Source organism: Stigmatopora argus, chromosome 8 (genome assembly GCF_051989625.1).
Source record: "Stigmatopora argus isolate UIUO_Sarg chromosome 8, RoL_Sarg_1.0, whole genome shotgun sequence".
NCBI lineage: Eukaryota > Metazoa > Chordata > Actinopteri > Syngnathiformes > Syngnathidae > Stigmatopora > Stigmatopora argus.
In genome coordinates this window covers 2,377,386-2,397,797 of record NC_135394.1, presented here as the reverse complement: position 1 = coordinate 2,397,797, position 20,412 = coordinate 2,377,386, and the positions used below count along the sequence as shown (strand labels likewise).

At 38.1% G+C, this 20,412-nt stretch overlaps 1 protein-coding gene across 12 annotated transcripts in view; it reads left to right on the top strand.

Annotated features, from left to right (window-relative positions):
* The window catches only part of lrrc7 (leucine rich repeat containing 7), an 83,523-nt gene that overhangs the window by 39,439 nt on the left and 23,672 nt on the right, over positions 1-20,412 (top strand). For 7 of the 12 annotated variants that reach the window (XM_077607002.1, XM_077607004.1, XM_077607006.1 and 4 more), the window contains 15 exons: positions 1,499-1,701; positions 6,047-6,164; positions 7,486-7,564; positions 7,705-7,794; positions 8,596-8,652; positions 9,486-9,549; positions 10,208-10,282; positions 11,109-11,253; positions 11,912-11,984; positions 12,158-12,175; positions 16,476-16,605; positions 16,680-16,795; positions 17,012-17,081; positions 17,756-17,855; positions 19,094-19,218. In XM_077607002.1, the coding sequence (XP_077463128.1) occupies positions 1,513-1,701; positions 6,047-6,164; positions 7,486-7,564; positions 7,705-7,794; positions 8,596-8,652; positions 9,486-9,549; positions 10,208-10,282; positions 11,109-11,253; positions 11,912-11,984; positions 12,158-12,175; positions 16,476-16,605; positions 16,680-16,795; positions 17,012-17,081; positions 17,756-17,855; positions 19,094-19,218 (1,449 nt within the window). In that variant the 5' untranslated portion in view covers positions 1,499-1,512. The remainder of the gene's footprint in view (positions 1-1,498; positions 1,702-6,046; positions 6,165-7,485; positions 7,565-7,704; positions 7,795-8,595; positions 8,653-9,485; positions 9,550-10,207; positions 10,283-11,108; positions 11,254-11,911; positions 11,985-12,157; positions 12,176-16,475; positions 16,606-16,679; positions 16,796-17,011; positions 17,082-17,755; positions 17,856-19,093; positions 19,219-20,412) is intronic. The other 5 variants (XM_077607000.1, XM_077607009.1, XM_077606999.1 and 2 more) reach the window with 4 other exon arrangements.

Below are 20,412 nucleotides of genomic sequence, written 5' to 3'. Positions count from 1 at the left end.
TGATTAACGTATGTTTGCAAAGTAGTAATAAGTATCTTGCTGCTGGATGACAGAAATTGTTAACTGCCAAATTTGTTTCCATACAATATTTTATGCAGATATGATACACGAGAGACGGCACGGCGAACAACTGTTTAGCATGGTTGCCTCACAGTTCTGAGATTAAAGGTTCAATCCCTGATGGGCCTACCTGTCTGGAGTTTGCATGTTCGCACCGAGCCTGCGTGGGTTTTCTCTGGGCACCCCGGTTTCCTCCCACATTCCAAAGACATGCATGGTAGGCTGAATGGACACTAAATTGCCCCCACGTATGAGTGTGAGAGTGAATGGTTATCCGTCTCTTCGTGCCCTGCGATTGGCTGGCCACCAATTCAGGGTTTCCACCACCTCGGGTACTCCGGTTTCCCCCCACATCCCTAAAAAAGTATGCTAGGCTGGTTGAAAACTCTAAATGCTTCTTAGTTATGAAAGTGAGCACAAATCCTTGTTTGTCTCGTTGTTCTTTTCAATTGGCACCAATTTAGGGTGTCTCCTGCCTGGTACCCATATTTAACTGGCGACCCTTGTGAGGATAAGCGGTTTCAAAAGTGAATGAAATAATCACCCACTACAAAATAAACAAACTAAAACATCAACAAAAATATATAGATATCCAAGGTGAGAAAACAACTTAAGTCTGTTTTTTCATTCATTCAATCATTCATTGTCTTAACCGCTTTATCCTCACTAGGGTTGCAGAGGATGCTAGAGCCTATCCCAGCTGACTTCAGGGCAGAGGAGGGGGACACCGTGAATCAGTGGCCAGCTGATTGCAGGGCATGAGGAGATCGACAACCATTCACACTCACAATCATACCTAGGGGCAATTTAGAGTGTGCAATCAGCCTACCATGCATGTTTTTTGGAATGTGGGAGGAAACCAGAGTAGCTGGAGAAAACACTTGCTGGCTCGGGTAAAACATGCAAACTCCACACAGGTGGACCGACCTGGATTCGAACCCAGGACCCCAAAGCTGTGAGGCCGACGCACTAACCCTTGTGAGGAAAAGTGATATGGAAATGAATGAAAGTATGCAATGCATGGCAACACTGTGAGCAGGAATGTGCCCTGAGATTGGCTGGCCACCGATTACGGGTGTCCCCCATCTGGTGCCCGTCGTTAGCTGGGATAGACTTCAGCACCCCCGTGACCCTTGTGAGGATTAAAGGTTCAGAAAATGAACGATCTATTAGTCATGGGCTTTTGAAATAAAAGTGATGAGTTTGATTTGTAATATTTGGTGCATAACAATGGTGCTCCCATCTAAAAATATAACTGATTTTCCAACAAGCTTTTATTCAATGCTGCCATAAATTGCCACAGTTGTGACAGGAATTGATTTAGGCTCTATCCCACTTGTGTCCAAAGTCAGCAGCACTATGCTAAACCCAAAAACTTACATATAGTTCAAAATGATGCCATCTAATGAATTGTTTTCTTATCCTGTTGTGTTTATAGTACAGTGTCTGGAAATGACCACAAAACGGAAGCTAATTGGCCGGCTGGTTCCATGCCGCTGTTTTCGTGGGGAAGAGGAAGTGATCTCAGTGTTGGACTACTCTCACTGCAGCTTGCAGCAGGTTCCAAAAGAAATTTTCAGCTTTGAAAGAACTCTGGAGGAGCTCTACCTGGATGCCAACCAGATTGAGGAACTACCCAAGGTAATCTAATTTCCAAGATGAAAAATGTATGGTTGATCACTTTGCTGACCTAGGCTGTGAGATTTTCAGTTGTCCTTCTTAATTTGCAGGCTGCATCTGCTTTTCCATTGGGACTTTTTTTTTACAGTTGACTAATGATTGAATTCAAAGCTTTATGGTCATTGCACATACATACATATACATATTTTGTACAATACGATGCATTCCAGGTACAGTCCAGCCGGACAGTAATGACATACATACATGAATTTATAATACAGCCAGGCTGCCTGCTGATTCACCCTTGACGGCCCCCCAAAATCAGTCTTAAAGGGCAATAATAATACTAAGTAATCTTCAAAATCTTAATAACAACAACTAGAGATGCACAAATTCAACATTTTCCATTTACAATCTAATCTCGATATATGAATTGTTGCATTCCTTTATTCTATATTGGGCACATATTTGGGCACCTAAAGGTTCCTGGGAGGGACTGTGAACTCATTTAGATGGTTCTCTTCTGCATACATGAAATTTGTTTGAACATAAGTGCTGGAAACATGGGCACAGAGATCAGAATAATTAAGTGCTAAGGTATAGGCAGAAACCCTTTAGGTTTTAATTTAACCATTGTCTGTTTTAGGTAGGATTAAAGACTTGTATTTTAACGATTCCCTATCTGACTGCCATTGTCTCAACTCGTGTCTGTCTATTTAAATACTTTGTTATTGTCCGCCCCCTGGTCGAATCGTCTGATTGTGTCCTCCTATTGTAATGCATTCTTGTATCTACCTCGTGCCCTGTATTCCCTCGTGTTCCCATACCTCATAAATTTATTAGTTTTTCAATTTTATTTGTTACCTAGTACTTTTCCTGGGTTTTGCTCTTAAACTTTAGTTTAGACGCCGGTCCCCCCTGTTTGTTTAGAACCAAAAGGCAGTTGTTGCGCTATAAAAATTCTCTTTTCAAAAATGGGTTGGATGAGAAAGGAAAATTTCCTTGAAAAGTAGATCTTTCAGCAAAAAAGTTTGAGCACCACTGATTTTGAGGAATATGCCAGGCTTCCCTGTAAGTGGGTCCATTCCCCGTTGCATGATCGCGCACTTAAACTATTACAGTATCTCCCAATCACTGTTTTATTTTATCATTATTCGAAAATTGGATTGTTGTAGTAAATAGACTTGAGTTGGATGTTGCAATATTTGTTTCTCTGTTACGTATTCGTTTGGTCAGGTTTTGTTGGGTTTTCCCCCCGTGTGACCTGCCCATGTTAATGCCCATTGAGTTCACCTGTCATTCACCCGGTCCTGTGGTATCTCCTGCTTCTACCTGACGCAGGTGTCTGATTGTTTCCTCAACCCATGTCTGTCTATTTAAACCCGGTGCATTTGACGGTTCTTATCGGATAGACTTGTGTTAACGTATGCTCTCCTCTTGTCCAGTGGTCCTTGTTTCCCAGTGTGTTCCCTGTAAGGTTTGTTTTTTTAATTTGGTTGTAATGGCTTTGTTGCTTTTGAGAACCTCCCAAGTCATAAAAGTTTTGTTCGTGCACCTTCACTCCCCATCTCTGCCTGCTTCCCTGCATTTGGGTCCCACTACACTCCCCGCACACCGCCATTCTAACAGAATGATCCAACCACTGATGGACCCAGTGGGAAGATGTCGGTGTGACCTAGCCATCACACACCTAGTGCCAGCTCTCCGCCTCCCATCCTGCTGTGCATTCCACCGGAATGTGACTTAAGCTCCATTGTCCTCTGTCAACCCATGATTCTATCTCGTGTTAGATTTGGACTTTTCCGAGTGATAGGACGGTCTGAATCTAATTGACCTGCTGGACTTGGACCCAGGGTATGACTTCCTGGCCCTATATTGTTCACAACAGTCTCCCCGGCAAAATTTTCCCTGGCTCCTGCCTGTGGCTCCAGGCGAAGATGGCAGCATAGAGCTTCCTCCGGCCGTCCTACCGTCTTGGACTCCCAGCCGTTGACGCCCAAGGAGTCATTACTTTTCTTTCTTGACGGTGACACGGTGGCGTGAGCCTTCCAGCACCAGTTCCTGCCCCTCGCGCGTCAATGCCGGTTCCAGCCCTTTGCTTGCCAGCGCCAGTTCCTGCCCCTCACTTGCCAGTACCTGCCCCTCGCTCGCCAGTAGCCCCCTGCCGTCTTGCCAATACCTGGTCGATTCAGCTCCGACGTCTCAATCTCACTAAATGAGGAGTTGAGTAAGAGGAGAGAATAAAAAACATTTCAATTATTTTTCAAACTTGCAACTGAGACCATTTGTCTTATAATAACTGCCATAGTTCAGACCCATGACAGTTCAGCAGTTATTGGCAGCAGATCAGACAAAGCGAATTTGCAATGCTAGTGACTTTTTCACTCATGCATTTTCTGAACCGTTTATCATTACAAGGGTCGCTGGGGGGGGGGGGGCTGAAGCCTATCAACTACAGGCACGTGGTGGGGTACACCTTGAATCAGTGGCCAGCCAATCGCAGGGCACAAGCAGACGGAATACCATTCACACACAGTGACCTGGGATCGAATCCTCAACCCCAGAACTGTGAACCCGACGTACGAACCACTCATCCAACGGGACAGCCATGTTAGTGACTAAATGACACCAAATAGAAGGGGGGGATTTTAAAAGTAGAACATGTTATACTATCGTTTGTTGAGTATAGCTAATGTCTTCTGGAGAATGTTGCATTACCGTAGAATTACATTCTATGATGTAATTACTCAACTAGACATGCTGTGCAGTATGCAAAACACCACAGAGATGAGAGAGGGAACCAGGGCAACAATTGTGTTTCTGCTTTGTTGAACTGTTAATGTTCTAAAATGTTATTAATAAGGATCAAAGAGATTGGATTAGCTGTCCTCCCCCCAGCAGAAAGAAGAAGGAAAAATAACATAATTTTGGGAGTATAATCCACTACTTTTTCTCCGATACTGAACCTCAGTGAAGTTCATTTATGGATTAATTCAGGCTATTGAGCTGAATGTTTTTGGTGTAACTGTCAACTACAATGTGGACATCTGCGGCTGATATTCTAGTGCATCTAGTATATATGATAATACGGCTTATCAAATTTAGTGTGCGTGGCTTATAATCGGGTCATTTCATTTCCTGAACCGTTTATTGTCACAAGGGTTGTGGGGGGTGCTGGAGCCTATCCCAGCTAACTACGAATACTAGGCGGGGAACATCCTTAATCAGTGGCCAGTCAATGGCAGGGCATAAGGAGACGGACAACCATTCCCGCTTACACTGATAACTAGAGACATTTTAGAGTGTTCAACCAGCCTTCCCTGCATGTTTCTGGGATGTGGCAGGAAACTGGAGTACCCATAGAAAACCCACACAAACCTGGGGTAAACTCGCCAACTCCACACAGTGGGGACCAACCTGGGATCGAACCCACGGCTCCAGAATTGTGAGGCTGACACGCTAACCACTCGGGGCCGGGCCGCCAGATGTGTAATACTTCAGAAAAATGTAGTAACTAATGGCCAGTATTTTCCAGGAAGTTCAGACAGCTATTTTATCATTGTTGATATTTTTTAGTACAAATGTGTCCAAATGTAAGAATCTCAAATGGTCCGCCCTTTCTTTTACCATCGTTAATAACCATTATCGCATGCACCTGTGCTCAAATATAAATGCAACAGACACACTTCATTTTTGGGTTTATTTTACTGTGAGTGCATCCAGTTTGTTTTATCCTGAAACACTGTTATTTGAACAGTAATAAAGTGGAGGAAGATTTTTTCTTGCATTTCCAATAAATCAGTGAAATGATTCATATGTAGCATCACAGTGAAGGCAAAGACACTGTTTTCACTAGATTTTGAGTTCCCATTACCAAGTGAATGAGCCCACAGTTAACATAACAACACATAAATGTGTTTTAAAATACCTGAAGTCATGATTTTCTGCACAATATTTTGGTGAGTTCATATGCAGTATGTATTTTGGAAAGTAGAGTCTAATATTGTTAATTTCAAATTATTTAACACATTAAACACTGATCCTTTTATGTTGTAAATATATTTAGGCTATTTTATCATTCTTAATACAGGATATACATTTACTTGACAAAGAAGATAAATTAGTGCATCATGTTTTTATGTTAGCATTTGTCTATCCATGGTTAATAATTTAAAGATGTGTTTAATTGATGTACAAATTGTCCATTGCTATGGACCCTTAAAAAAGTACTTGCTCTGAAGGGACAAGCAGCAGGAGGGGCATTCTAAAGCTCATTTTGTTTTTACATATCTTTGCAGCGAAAACCAATTTTGCTAAGTTATTTAAAATGTCATAATAACCTTTGTCATTCTCCCCATTTTTTCAGCAACTCTTCAGCTGCCAGGCCTTGAAAAAACTGAGCATGCCTGATAATGACCTCTCCAACCTTCCAACCACAATTGCCAGCCTGGTTAACCTCAAAGAACTTGACATCAGTAAAAATGGTAAAACATTCTTTTATTTTACTTTTTTTTAACATTAAGCCCCAATTCAGGATGATATATATATATAACTCCAAGTGACAATTTGTTTTCAGGTTAGCTTTAAATAACAAATCTAAGAATTTGACACAACGGCGAATCGTTCATGCATTCATTTTCTGGTTTATCCTCATGACGGCCGTGGGGGGTGCTGGAGCCTATCCCAGCTGACTCTGGGCCAGAGGCGGGCGACACCACACACCACTCAGGCGCAAGCGAATCGAATCATTATTTTTCAATGCAGGTTATGACACTCACTTGTTCCAGATGTTTTGTTTTGCTTCTAAACCTTTCCAGAATTTTGTAGCCCCAGACTGAGCTTTTCTTAAATAACATATTGCATTCATCAATTTCAAAATGGCTATATTTAAAATCATTTAGTGTCTTGTAGTGTAATCATTCGGGCACACGTTGAAAGAATGTGTGAATCATTGTGTTATATGTAAAGTACACATATTTTGCGACACTTAAGAATGTATTCATTTTTCAAACCGCTTATCCTCACAAGGGTCGTGGGGGGTGCTGGAGCCTATCCCAGCTAATTATGGGCGCCAGGCGGGAGTCACCCTAAATCGGTGGCCAACCAATCGCAGGGCACGGGGTGACGGACAACCGTTCACGCACACACTCAAACCAAGGGGCAATTTCAGAGACTACCCTGCATGTTTTTGGGGATGTGGGAGGAAACTGGAGTACCTGGGGAAAACCCATGCATGCCTGGGAGAACGTGCAAACTCCACAAAGTGAGGAACCACCTATGAACGAACCCTCGACCCAAAAACTATGAGGCCGACGCTGGGCCAGAATTGCAGCACAAAAATGTCATGCTGAACTGAAATGTCCTGTTTTCAAATTCAATGTCCCCAACACTGAAGCAGCACAACAACAAAATAGAAAATTACTTCTTTCTTCAATCTTTAAAATCGTGTTCATCGCTCCTGCTATAACAATCTCATTAACAAGACGGAGCAAATGGAGAAGGAGCAAGGCAACACAATCACCATTTCGTTTTTTTTTCCCTCAAAGATCCACAGTAATTAAACGCATTGCCATTAAACATCGTAATCTCAGTAATTTAACAATTTACAATGACAATTTTTTTTGACATTTTAGAGTTGATAAAGTCTTATCGTACTTTCTTACACAAGAAAGCAACAATCATGGATAATCACTGTTTTCTCTCTCTCTTTCTCTTTCTCTTTCTCTCTCTCTCTCTCTCTCTCTCTCTCTCTCTCTGTCTCTCTCTCTCTCTTTCTTGCACTCTCTCACTTGCCTTTTCTAACAGGTATACAGGAGTTTCCAGATAATATTAAATGCTGTAAAGGACTGTCAGTGGTTGAGGCCAGTGTCAACCCCATCACCAAGTATGGCATGATAAGACATCTTGCAACAAATTTATTCAAACACATTCAAACATTCAAATACTTTATTTTTTTAGATTTTTTTTTACTATTCACTTTGTATATATGTCTTAAAGTGCTCGCTTGTTTTTCTTACCCTCTAGACTTCCAGATGGTTTTACGCAGCTTCTGAATCTGACTCAGCTCTTCTTAAATGATGCCTTCCTAGAGTACTTGCCAGCCAACTTTGGCAGGTAATTCCATACATGCTATAAGCACGGAGTGTCTTGAATGATGGCCTTGTTGGGAGGTATTTACTTTTTTCGTGTTTTGAAATGAGGGTTTTGGCAATGAAACTGACCATTTCTATGATGTGGAAATTACCATAATTTATTTAACGCCACTCAGTATGTGGTATCGTGTGGAAGTTCTTGTAACCTGACTGCACTGATTCACATCTAGGCCTCTTTTATCGACATAAGCATGATTTTTGTAAATTTGTCTCTTAATATGAAACTCCAGATGGATGCTAATTTTTTCGTGGTGTTAACCAACTAAGGTATCATGCATGGTGGTGTTTTTTTTTTTTGCACTTTGGTGGCCAATCTGTCAAAACGTATTAATGTCCTCACACACTTGGTATATTTTAGTGCAACATTCATGTGAATAAATACAGAAACACTAGATAATTACAACTTTCTTGTGAACAAACAAGTATTTTTGTTACATAGACACTTCTGTTGTGGAAAGTTTTGCTAGGAACCTGTTGGTCCTTTTATTAAACAATGACAGCTTTTAAAAATTATACTACAATTCTTGGTGGAAAAATATGGATAAATGATACATCAGGATATTGTCACACCACTACTCTGCAGAGATTGCAAATTCTCCACGTACTTGCAATGGGTTTAATAAAAAAAAAATCTGGGCTCTGTTTTCTTATGCAACGTTTGAATTTTGAATAACCCTGTTGAAGACTATATTTTTTCTTAGCCTGTTTTTTCTACCTGACTGGAGGAAATAGGAATTTGACTGATTAAGTTTGATCTTGGTAGACTCTCCAAACTTCGGATCCTGGAGCTGAGAGAGAACCACTTGAAAACCATGCCAAAGTAAGACAATCTTTGTCTCAATTAGTTTGACACGTTAAAACCACATAGTACCCTAACCCAAGACATTCGGGCTTTGAGGCCAACTGCTCAGAAAGCTAATGACATGTTTCAGAAGACGTCCATTCAGTTAATAATAAATGTTGTGGGCTTTACATTAGTTCTAAAAGATTTTTGCACCACAAAGCTATTTCCTTACATTGGCATTTTGAATTACTGTTCGTACTGAATGTGTCTAGTTCTCTTTAGCAGTTATTCCTACAAAGGGTTACAATAAACACTTCTGTGCTGTGATCTAATTTCAATTTTCCACAAAAGGCATTATTTTTTTCTTACTATGAATATCTATACTAATCTTTTTGTTCATCTTTTGCATGCAATTTCGATGCATAGTGAAAGGCAGAATAATCAAATAGTCTCCATTAGGAACTTGCAGAATTTAATATGTTTGTACATCATCTTGTCATTCATAGACTGGAAAAGGTTGTGCAAAATTTTATTTGATTAAATAAATGTATAGTTTTATTGTTAAGATTGCATGAGGCATTAAGGTCAGTCTAGAAACAAGACAAAATAACACTATAAAAAAGAAATTGCATTCACAGACTGCCATATTGCTTTCACATTTGACTAAAACTGAAAAATGTGATTTATTTGAATAGCATATAGATGGGATAAAATTCTAATTAAAAATAAATATTCCCAAATTTAAATATTAACCCCCCGGCATAGTGAATATATAGGAGGACTGATTGCCAATTGTGAAAAAGAAATCTACCTGCACTCAGATGAAAGCATCCTTTGTAATAACAGCTGTCTGCATTCATTCATTACAGGTCTATTCATCGACTGACACAGTTGGAGAGGTTGGATCTGGGTAGCAATGAATTCTCAGAAGTGGTGAGAATGTTTTCTATTCTATTTAGCGTGTTTTCTTTGGATAAAATATGGATGTATAAAAAGTAATTCTTTTTGGGCTGTTGAATTTTCTGTACTGTAAGGCAAAGATGGGAAAGAAAAGAGAATTACACACATAGTTGGCAAGTCCAATTTCAGAGGCAGCATCCTGAGATGTTCACATTTCAAAAGCCATCGCAGCATACAATAAATCTTCCGTAGACCCATTGAACTGTAAGGCATGGGTTTGGTTGAACCATGAAATGGGAAACAGTGCCATGAGAGAACTGAGGGAAAGAAGACTATATAGGAGCTGACAGAAGGTGACATCTGGGTCAGACAGGAAGTTCCCCGTATGGTTTGCATCCTGCCAAATGACTTTCACCCACTGATTTATGTTCACCACACGCCACAGCCACAACTTTCTTTATGATGATAGCCAATTCTCTTCTAGCACGCCAAATGTATTTCCCTCTTTATTACAGCGTAACTTAAAACTGATAATTAATAGATTTAAATGTAAAGGTAGATTTCCTAATGTTTCTGTATCAATCAAGTGTTCAGTCAATGTACTGAACATTGCGTCAATATTGAAAATTGTCTCTGGGAGTATTTGATCCTAAATGATTTTGTTGACATGTTTGGTCTCTTTTCATGTTAGCCAGAGGTGTTGGAGCAGATTCACAACCTAAAGGAGCTGTGGATGGATAACAACTCACTACAGTCCATACCTGGGGTATGGGGACACAGTAAAATATGGGGCCCTATTTTCGTATGTCGTCTAAACCTAAAATTGGGGTGGTGTATCAGGACATTTTATACCAGGTTTTGATCATTTTGCAGACAAGCATAGACCTGCTTTTTGGTATAGGGCAGAATTCATTGGATCTGATGTGTCATTCCGAACCAATCGGGAAGCTTCATTTCATTTTCTTTAAGGGTGACAGGTGTTGGTGCAGCTTCTTCTCTACGTGATGGGTTCACAAACGTTTTGCTCAATGGAACAATTGACTCACGCTTGGCCTAAGAAAGTATAGCCGGTCTACCAGGCAGATCACAATAATTTAGGCAGAGATCTACGCCTCAAAATGAATATACTTGGAAACCAGATTTTTCTACTATCATCCGCGAGTATGACAAGAAATATTAAAAAAGAAAAAAATATAAAGACAATAATAACAATTACTAATGAAAGGAAGTGATGTGTACGACACCGGGTAGATAATCAAGAGCCTATCTTTCACCGAAATCTAGAACTCCCCTTCGGGAGCATAGTAGAAGGGTGCTTTTCATCCAAAAATATTTCACTTGCACCGGCCATGCCCTTAAGGATCCCAAATTCACTGTGCTGTTATACCTAAATCGATGCAAATCGACTTACTAAATCCCGAAATATGTGCGCTGTGGGCACCACTGGGCTTCCATCACACTTGTGCAACATTTTACGCCAGAGGGCCTGAGTGCCGCCTATGAAAATAGAGCCCATGTTCTTCTTTAATGTTATTGATGTGGTTTTTATGTGGTTTTAATGATTTGCTTTTCATATCTCTCTGACTCTGCAGTCACTAGGAAAACTTCGCCAGCTGCGCTACTTAGACTTAGCCAAGAATCGTATTGAGAATTTGGACACGGATATTTCAGGTTGTGAGGCTTTAGAAGATCTTTTGCTTTCCTCCAACATGCTTCAACACCTTCCTGATTCTATAGGTAAGTCCTATAAATGTGTGTGTATATATAAACTATAAAACAGTCTGGAGAATATAGTATATATATATATATATATATATATATATATATATATATATATATATATATATATATATATATATATATATATATATATATATATATATATATATATATATATATATGTATATATATATGTATATATATATATACACATATATAGATATAAATATATATATGTATACCATATTTTCCAGACTGTTTTATAGTTTGGCTGTGATGTGTGCGTGTGTGTTTTTTCTCTCTCTGTTTGTTTGTTATTTTTATCTATTTTTTTTCCTGGGTTTGGTGAAACAAAAAATTAACCTCCCAAAAATGAGACTTACACTCCAGTGCAACAAATATAGTATTTTTTTTCCTCTTCATTATGTATTCTTTGGCTGGTGCAACTTATGGTCTGGAAAAATTCATGTATTAATTTATTAACTTACTAATTACCTATCTATTTATGTCTAAAATGCCTTTCCTATTTCTGCATCCTCACCCTCTTGCTACTGTGACAACGAAATTTCCTGAATACGGGATGAATAAAAGTTATCCAATCCAATCCAAAACACAGTATTTTTTTAATAGTGTAAACCATGAACACTCAAATGCTACACATTTATACTTCTAACAGGAATGCTGAAGAAGCTGTCAACCCTGAAAGTTGATGACAACCAGCTCACCTCACTGCCAGGAACCATTGGGAGGTAAGAATGCTCGAAAAGCATGCAAGTTATCAAGGCCCACTACTATGATTTAATCAGTAGGTGTTATTGTTTGAAGGGTTGTGTCCTTTCCTTGTTTACTACATTGTGTCATTTTGCTGGCTGATAATTTGGGGGGATTCTGTGTGTTACTTGCTGCGTCGCCGTGGCATAAGTGCGAAGCCCAAGCAAGGGTGAGTAACTTTAGCACATTAGTTTGTCGCTCCAGGGGTGCGTTCAGAAACAACAGAGTTGTTCAGTTGACTCACAGTTACAAATACACTGTTACAGAAGCTAAAATCACTACCAAACCAAACTATAATTTGGTTTTAGTGCATCTTTGTTTCCTCATGATTTCCTTCTTAAACTTTAATTTTGTTTTAAATGCTACACAGACTCCAAATGAACATGACCTGATGAAGCCTATCCAAAGATTGCATATAAAAAAACATTTCTGAATTATTTGACCAGAATTCACTCTAATCCGTCAGAGCACGTATTCAATTATGGAGGTGAAGTGACTTTAGGTTGTCATCAACATGATTCATGTAACATTTTAAATGAAAAGGTTTCTTTGCGTGTGATGGATCAGCACACAAGACAATCAACGCTCTTGTAGAATGACAATAAAGGCAGTCAATTCAAATCCGTATGAAGACAGACAGAATCGAAAGTTTTATTGTAGCACTGATATTGTTCCAATCTTACAGCTAAATATATTAAGCCAAGGCACAACGTGATGGCTATAACCTATAAAAGATTATTTTTGTTTTAACATTTTCATGATTCCCTTTTCATTGCACTTTGTATCTGAATGCTCTGAAAACAATGTATCTTTCTGAACGATTCCTTGGGATTAATTTCATTAAGTCGACGTGTAGACTGTAGCCCATTATTTTACCTATGATGATGCCATAACTACTTACAACATAGCCATCCTTCAATAGTAATTTTATTAAACCGGTATGTTCCCGTTTGTGTTTGAGTAAACCAGTATGTTCCTGTATCTGTTCCAATTTCCTCATATAGTATATATGTATACTTATTATTTATATTAGTAATATTTAGACAATGTAAAATTACTTTTGCTGTATTCAGACGTTCCCCAGCATTTGTATAGTATTTGAATTTGACCTTTAATGGATATAACATTTTTCTTCTTGAAAAATGGTCCTACGAAACATGATTTAATTCATTTCTCTGTACTTTGAAAATGCTATAGTTTTCGGACTACAGGGAGCACATGATTATGCACACATTTAATAAATAAGTTCATTTTCTGACACCCAGTGCACCTGATTGTATGGCGTACTAGTGCATCAATATTCTTAATTTGTCATTAGTTCTTTATTTTCTTGATATTTTAATTACTCCTTTATTAAGTGCTTTTTTTAGTATTTCTTTTATTTTTGATGACTGATGAAAGTGTGTCTTGATCATGTTATTGGAGTGGTGTAATGCAGTTATGCTGCTACAAAAATAAATAAATGAGTAAATAAATAAAGGATGGAGGTCAGTAAAAATAACCAGAATTCATATGTAAGTCTTCCTGATTTGCAGGCACACCTTTTGGGAAAAAAATTGTATTTTAATAAAAAATACTGGAATATCATAATTGTTTTAGGTGGAAATACAGAAACAGTATAGCAGAAGCAAACCGATGTATTTGTTGAATACATTATTCAGGGTTGGAACCAGGTCATAAAACCTCTTAGTCAGTGTGGCTAAATGGTAAAAAAAAAAAAAAGAATGGGGAGCTAGGTACAATTTCTAATGGTGTCATTTGCGCATAGTTTTACCTTTCATATTTTTGATGTAATGAACCGCCTGCCTTGTTTTCACATTTTTTTCAATAACAGTATAATCCTCAAAAGTTAGGTTAACTTCGATCATGTTATATAAAATGAGAGGTGAGTTTAAAGACTTTAACGCCAATAAACTGGTATTGTAGCTTGTTTGTTTGGTTGGTTAGATTAATTGTTTATTTGGTAATAATCATGTAATTTCAGCATTTATTATTTATGCATTACAAAGTCCTATAAACATCCTTCAAAAAATACAGCGACATATTTAAATATAGATATAAATACAGGTCAGCACATGGATTCCCATTTGATAAATTTAATAATTCAAAAATTTATCATGATTTTACTATTTTTTCTAGAAATATATCAAAAGTTGATTTTAATACCAATTCAATTTCTTCTTATGATAGCATAGCATTAATTTTCAGATATAAGTAACATAGACTTCTAGCACATGTAGTCATCACTATGTTGGTGTTTTAAGAAATCAAAGTTTTTTGGGATCCATGATGACTTTTGACGCATTTATTTTCCTCACATTTTCAAGAGCAATTTTCTCTTCATTATGTCAGACCTATGGGATATTTCATAGTACGGTGTATGGCAGTTCCACAACAATTCTTGACATTATTTATAGTTTCATATGTACCCGAGGAAGAACCAATGAATCTTTGTTTTTAAAATTATTTCATTTTTAAAATTATAATCATGTAATCCTGGAATTTTTTTTCCTCTTCCAGTAACTTTTGGTTTACATTAGTAGTTCTTGTAGAGGCTGGTTTTTACTTTGGAAATGTATTGCAAAAATCCAAAAGAAGAGCACAGACGTGGAGAAATAGTCCATGTTCTTCGAACTAGAGTTTTTCTCTGGAAGCAAAACATGGCTTTCATTTCATGTCATTTGTTATTTTTGATCAAAGTGTTCAAAAATGAAATGCCGTGAGAAAAAAGGAAATCAAGACATAATAAGAACTGACATTTTGCACAGTGTGGCATGTAATCATGCATAATGATAGTTCTAATTCTGAGGTTTTGTGCAAATTCAAAGAATGTTAAACAAAGATTGCTGTTTTAGTACAAATGAATCCACTCTTCATTTACTAAATAAGTACAGTAAATGTTGAGTGATGTGTAGCATAATTACCCTTTCATCAAATGTATGGTTACAAAATTGTGAAACAGCAACATCAAGATGCCATTTACTCACAAATACTTTGAAAACTGCATGTGCATGTGACGGATATATTACATAGTTCTTCTTCTGAACTTCTACCTTGAATATCCATTTAGAGATTATTTTTACTTACTGCGACTCGTGTTTTTTTGTTGTTCTTTCAAAGAGAACATCTTGTACAATGTGCTGATTTTCAGCCTGAGGATATGTACATTAGTGACTAAAATATTTTTTTTATTAATGAGCCACAGTAGTAGTGCTTATAGAACCTACAGCAGTGGTGAAAAACATTGCAGGGCCTTCTTGCTTCAATGAGACACCTGGCACTGCTTTAAGGATTTCTAGGCTGGGCTGCTAAGACATCTAAATAAAGGATAAGAAACACCCCTCCTCTCTTCCCACCGTATGTTGGCCCAGATGGTCCAGGCTGGTGGGAATAATAATGACAGACTCTTGCAATGTTAACAATGACAGAACACAAATGTAAAATTGTAGGCTCATTAACATTGGTCTGCTGTTAGCCAGGCAAGTGATGTTCAATGGCAAGAGGGTCAAAGAGTCTTTTTAATGACCATGCATAAAACTATTAATACATTGAGCACCACAGACAAGCGCAAATTTCAAAATGTTTTGTTGGAGAATTGAAAATGAACTACAATGTGATGAACAGATTAATGTAATGAATTATTGATGTATCCTTAGGTGATCTTTAACTTTTCTTCTGATTGTAGCCAACCCAGCAAACTACGGGTATCAGCCAGGGGACGCCCTGAATTAGTTGACAGACAGTCGCAGGGCAAAACAACCAAACACACACACTCATACCTAGGGGAATTTCTGAAATGGTCATTCAGACTACCATTCATGTTTTGAGATGTGGGAGGAAAACAGAATACCCAGAGAAAACCCATGCAAATATGGAGTGAACATGCAAACACTACATAAGAAGTTCAGACCCTAGATTTCAGAACTGTGAGGCGTACATGCTAACCACTCTCTCTGTCTCTCTGTCTGTCTGTCTCTCTCTCTCTCGCTCTCTCTCTCTGTCTCTCTCTCTCTGTATCTCTCTCTCTCCCTCTCTCTCTCTGTCTCTGTCTCTGTCTCTCTCTCTCTCTCTCTCTCTCTCTCTCTCTCTCTCTCTCTTCTCTCTCACAGTGTATTTCATCACTCATACATAATAAGAATCTTTTTACCCTGCCTTGGCAAATAAACTCACTGTAGTATCGTCTTAAAATTAAAATAAGCTTAAGGATAATTACTTTCAGAAAAGCTGTTTTTCCCTAGTTTGGTAGTTGACAACTGACTCTATAAAAATTTTTTGCACCTCAACAATCTTCACACGATGAAGTTATATCCAAAACTTAAAAACAGTTACACAAACAATTAAAAACCACCGGCCTTATGCATTATTACCATCTCATCATTAGAAAATGTCAGTACCTATAAAAAATATATTTTTTAAAACATTTTATTGACTTCAATTTTCTCTGTCTCCCTGTTATGTCTTTGACCCAGTCTGTGTCTATTGGAGGAACTGGACTGTAGTTGCAATGAGTTGGAGTCCCTACCTCCAACCATAGGCTACCTACACAGTCTTCGGACTTTTGCTGCTGATGAGAACTTCCTCATTGAGCTTCCCCGAGAGGTGACTATCCATCTTTTCTTCCTTATCCAATATTATGTGTTGCATGACTTAACCTCTTTTATGTGTGTGTTTAGATTGGTAATTGTAAGAATGTCACAGTGATGTCACTGCGTTCCAACAAACTCGAGTTTCTCCCCGATGAAATTGGACAGATGACCAAACTTCGAGTTCTAAACCTCAGTGATAATAGGTAACCACATACGCAAGCATGCACACTCACACACCCACACCCACATCGTGAAGGGAATTCTTCATCAATGATTTTGTAGTGGCCCTTTTTGCCTACAGTTGCCATGACAACTGGTGAGTGTGTTGCTATGACTACTTCCTCTGCAGGCTGTACAGTACTTAGGTAGAGAAACATCTCTTTTCTCATTCTTTTTATTCCGTTTACCCCCATTTCCAGGTTAAAGAATCTACCATTCACCTTTACAAAGCTGAAAGACCTGGCAGCTCTCTGGCTTTCTGACAATCAGGTAGCTTTCCCCGCCTTTCCCACAAATCAGGTTCTCCCTACCAGTGGAGAAATATAAAAATAGTAACTGTACAAATGATTTTTTTACCTGCTCCTAACAATTTGGTTTATTTGGTTTGTTTATCAGACTTGCAATTGTGTCTTTAGTTTACCCAACAGCACACAAAGCCTTTTAGAGTACATACTGCCTGAACCATAAAATATAATAATACAAAGTTCGTTAGTGACTCAAATGATATTTTAGTAACTTTCTTTAAGTTATTTCATCTTGAATATTTGGATTATACACTGAAAGACCAGCAATGTGGATCTTCAACAATTAAATTGTTTAACATGTGTTACAACATTCATAAAGTTGATGTTTTTTCCCGATGTCCTGTTCATGATTGAATGAGTTGGTGTACTTTCATGACGTACTGTAATCATGAGAAAGGATACACATAATGTGTATGTGTAATATATTGAAACTTATCAGTCAATGATTCAAATTTCAATCTGTTCCTTCAAGCATATTAATAAAATTTAGCATTATGTAATTTGTATATGTTAAGGAAATGCTCATCACATATGAATGTTGACAAAATACAAGGAAGAGCCAAATTTCCAAAACATGTGAGTCATAAAATATGAGATGTATTTGCTTGAATGTTGATACGCTTATGTTTATCCTTGCAGTCCAAGGCTCTGATCCCCTTACAGACAGAAGCCCACCCTGACACCAAACAGAAGGTTTTGACCAACTACATGTTTCCTCAACAACCTCGTCATGATGAGGGTACTAGCAGTGTGCATGTGTTTTTGTTTGAGTGCATGTGATATGTATGTGATTGAAAAGAGCATGGTAGTAATCCCATTTCATTTCGAAAGAAAATATGATAAATATAATCTTTAGAATGTCCTTTACCGCTCGGTCAGGGGTGTCCAAACTATGTCCCGCCGACCACCTAAGGCTCGCTGCCCAGTTTGTATTGACTTGAACCATTTGATGAAAACATTGAATATGAAAGAAAGTGATTTTTTTGCATTTCTTAGGTTTAAGACTGGGTGGAGTTAGTCATTTTAACCGTGCCTCTCAATTGTTTCAAATCAATATAGAAAACAGTAGAATTTCAGTATTTTGTTTTACATAAGTAAATTTACCCCATTTGATGAATTGAATGTTGGTTCTGAATATATATATATATATATATATATATATATATATATATATATATATATATATATATATATATATATATATATATATATATATATTGCTTGGTTGGTTAAAGCAACAGTAGTATCGATGCTTGTTTTATGCAGCAGAGCCTGCAGAACTGATTTTGAAGGCCTCAAGGCAGATTTCTGACCCTGGCAACAAATAATAGCTGGAATGTGATTGGTTAGATGCTTAAATATGAAAACAAACATCTGGAAGCAGTGCAACCAGGGGGAAAAGCAATGAAAGGAAGCTAACAGACAATTTGGAATTATTTAATAAGTATTCGTGGACAAAATATAATTAACATCAGTCTGTGATTCAGATATTTCTTAGGCCAGCAGAGAAGGCCATGAAGGCCCTGACGGCACACCACTGATTTATATATACTATATTCACTCATTCATTTTCTGAACCGCTTATGCTCACAAGGGTTGCAGGAGTTGCTGGAGCGTATCCCAGCTAACTATGTGCACCAGGTGGGGGGACCCTGAATCGATGGCCATCCAATCTCAGGGCACAAGCAGTACAATCACTACACTATCGAGTTTCATGTTGTCCCTCAAATCCTTTGTTTTTACTGAAAGCGGGCTTCGGTGAAAAAAAGGTTTCGACACCCTGAGGAAGCTGTCAAACTATGATGATGATGATGAAAAATTGATCCAACTATTTGATCCAACTATTTTCTTATGCTTCAACGATAAATAATGGCTTACTATAACATTTATTAATGCACCAAATTTGCCTGTGTCCTATGAATTGGTTGTTAGTTTTACGCTTTCATGGTTTACCCATGTTTTTTGTCCTGTGTACAGATTATCAATCAGACAGTGACAGCTTTAATCCTACTCTGTGGGAGGAGCAGAGACAACAGAGAATGACAGTGGCCTTTGACTTTGAGGACAAAAAAGAAGAGGAGGACCACTCCGGGAAGGTCAAGGTCTGCTGTTTATCTGTCTGTCTACATATGCAGTGTGTAAAGTTTGTACTGCTACTAGCATTAGCTCCCTGAGTAATTTCTACTGAATTTAAATGATTTTTTTTCCCTCCCCACTTCAACACCTCATCAGATTTTGTATATAACCACTGATGGCATTGTGCCACATTCGCCAGACTTTGATGTGGGTGACAGTGTGAATGTGGGTGTGAATGATAGTCGGTATCTACATGTTCCTTGTGACCGACAGGCAGTCAGTCCAGGTTGAAGTCCCCTCTTCACCTTGAATTAGTTGGTATTGGCTCCCTGAGTAGAATAAGTAGTATAGAAAAATAGAACAAACATTGTATGCTATACTGTATATAATTGAACAGTGTTTAAAATAATAATTCACCATTTTATCTTAAATCCATCAATATGAGGCAAATGTTGGTGAAATTGTAAATATGATATAACCATATTTTAAGTCTTTACTTTAAAATGACTGCATCAGCCCATTTCTCTTGTTGCTCATTCATTCTTTTTTATATCTTTACTTTTTTGGAAAAGAAAACAATTGGGAGTGATATTAAATTACAGTAGACAACAGAATGGTCTACAGTATGTTCTTGAATGAATATTTTGTAAAGCATTTTATACCTTTATGCCATATTTATCTTTTGATATATAGTCAAGACATTGACAAGGTTAGAAATAATTAAATAAAATATAAACTTTTGAACGGTATTGTACATTGCGTTGCCCCAAAAAATTCTTACGCTCCGTATGAACCAATACATTTATAATGCATGTGTAATAGTGTGATCATAGTTCGGTCCCAACTGTGTGGAGTTTGCATGTTGTCCCCGGACTTGCGTGGGTTTTCTCCGGGTACTCCGGTTTCTTCCCACATCCCAAAAACATGCATAGTAGGCCGGTTGAACACTTGAAATTCCCCATAGGTAAGAGTGTCACCCTGGATGGTTGTCCGTCTCCTTATGCCCTGCGATTGGATGGTCACCATACCTGGGTGCCCCCTGCCTGGTAGTTGTTAAATGGGATTAGGCTCCAGCACCCTGCGTGACCCTTGTGAGGATAAGTGGTTCAGGAAATGAATGAATGTGTAATACTGTGTTTGTATCACTTCAGGCTTTGGTAAGGTTACATGTCAATGATGCATACTGATACATTTTGCATTTTTACAAATGACAGAATTGC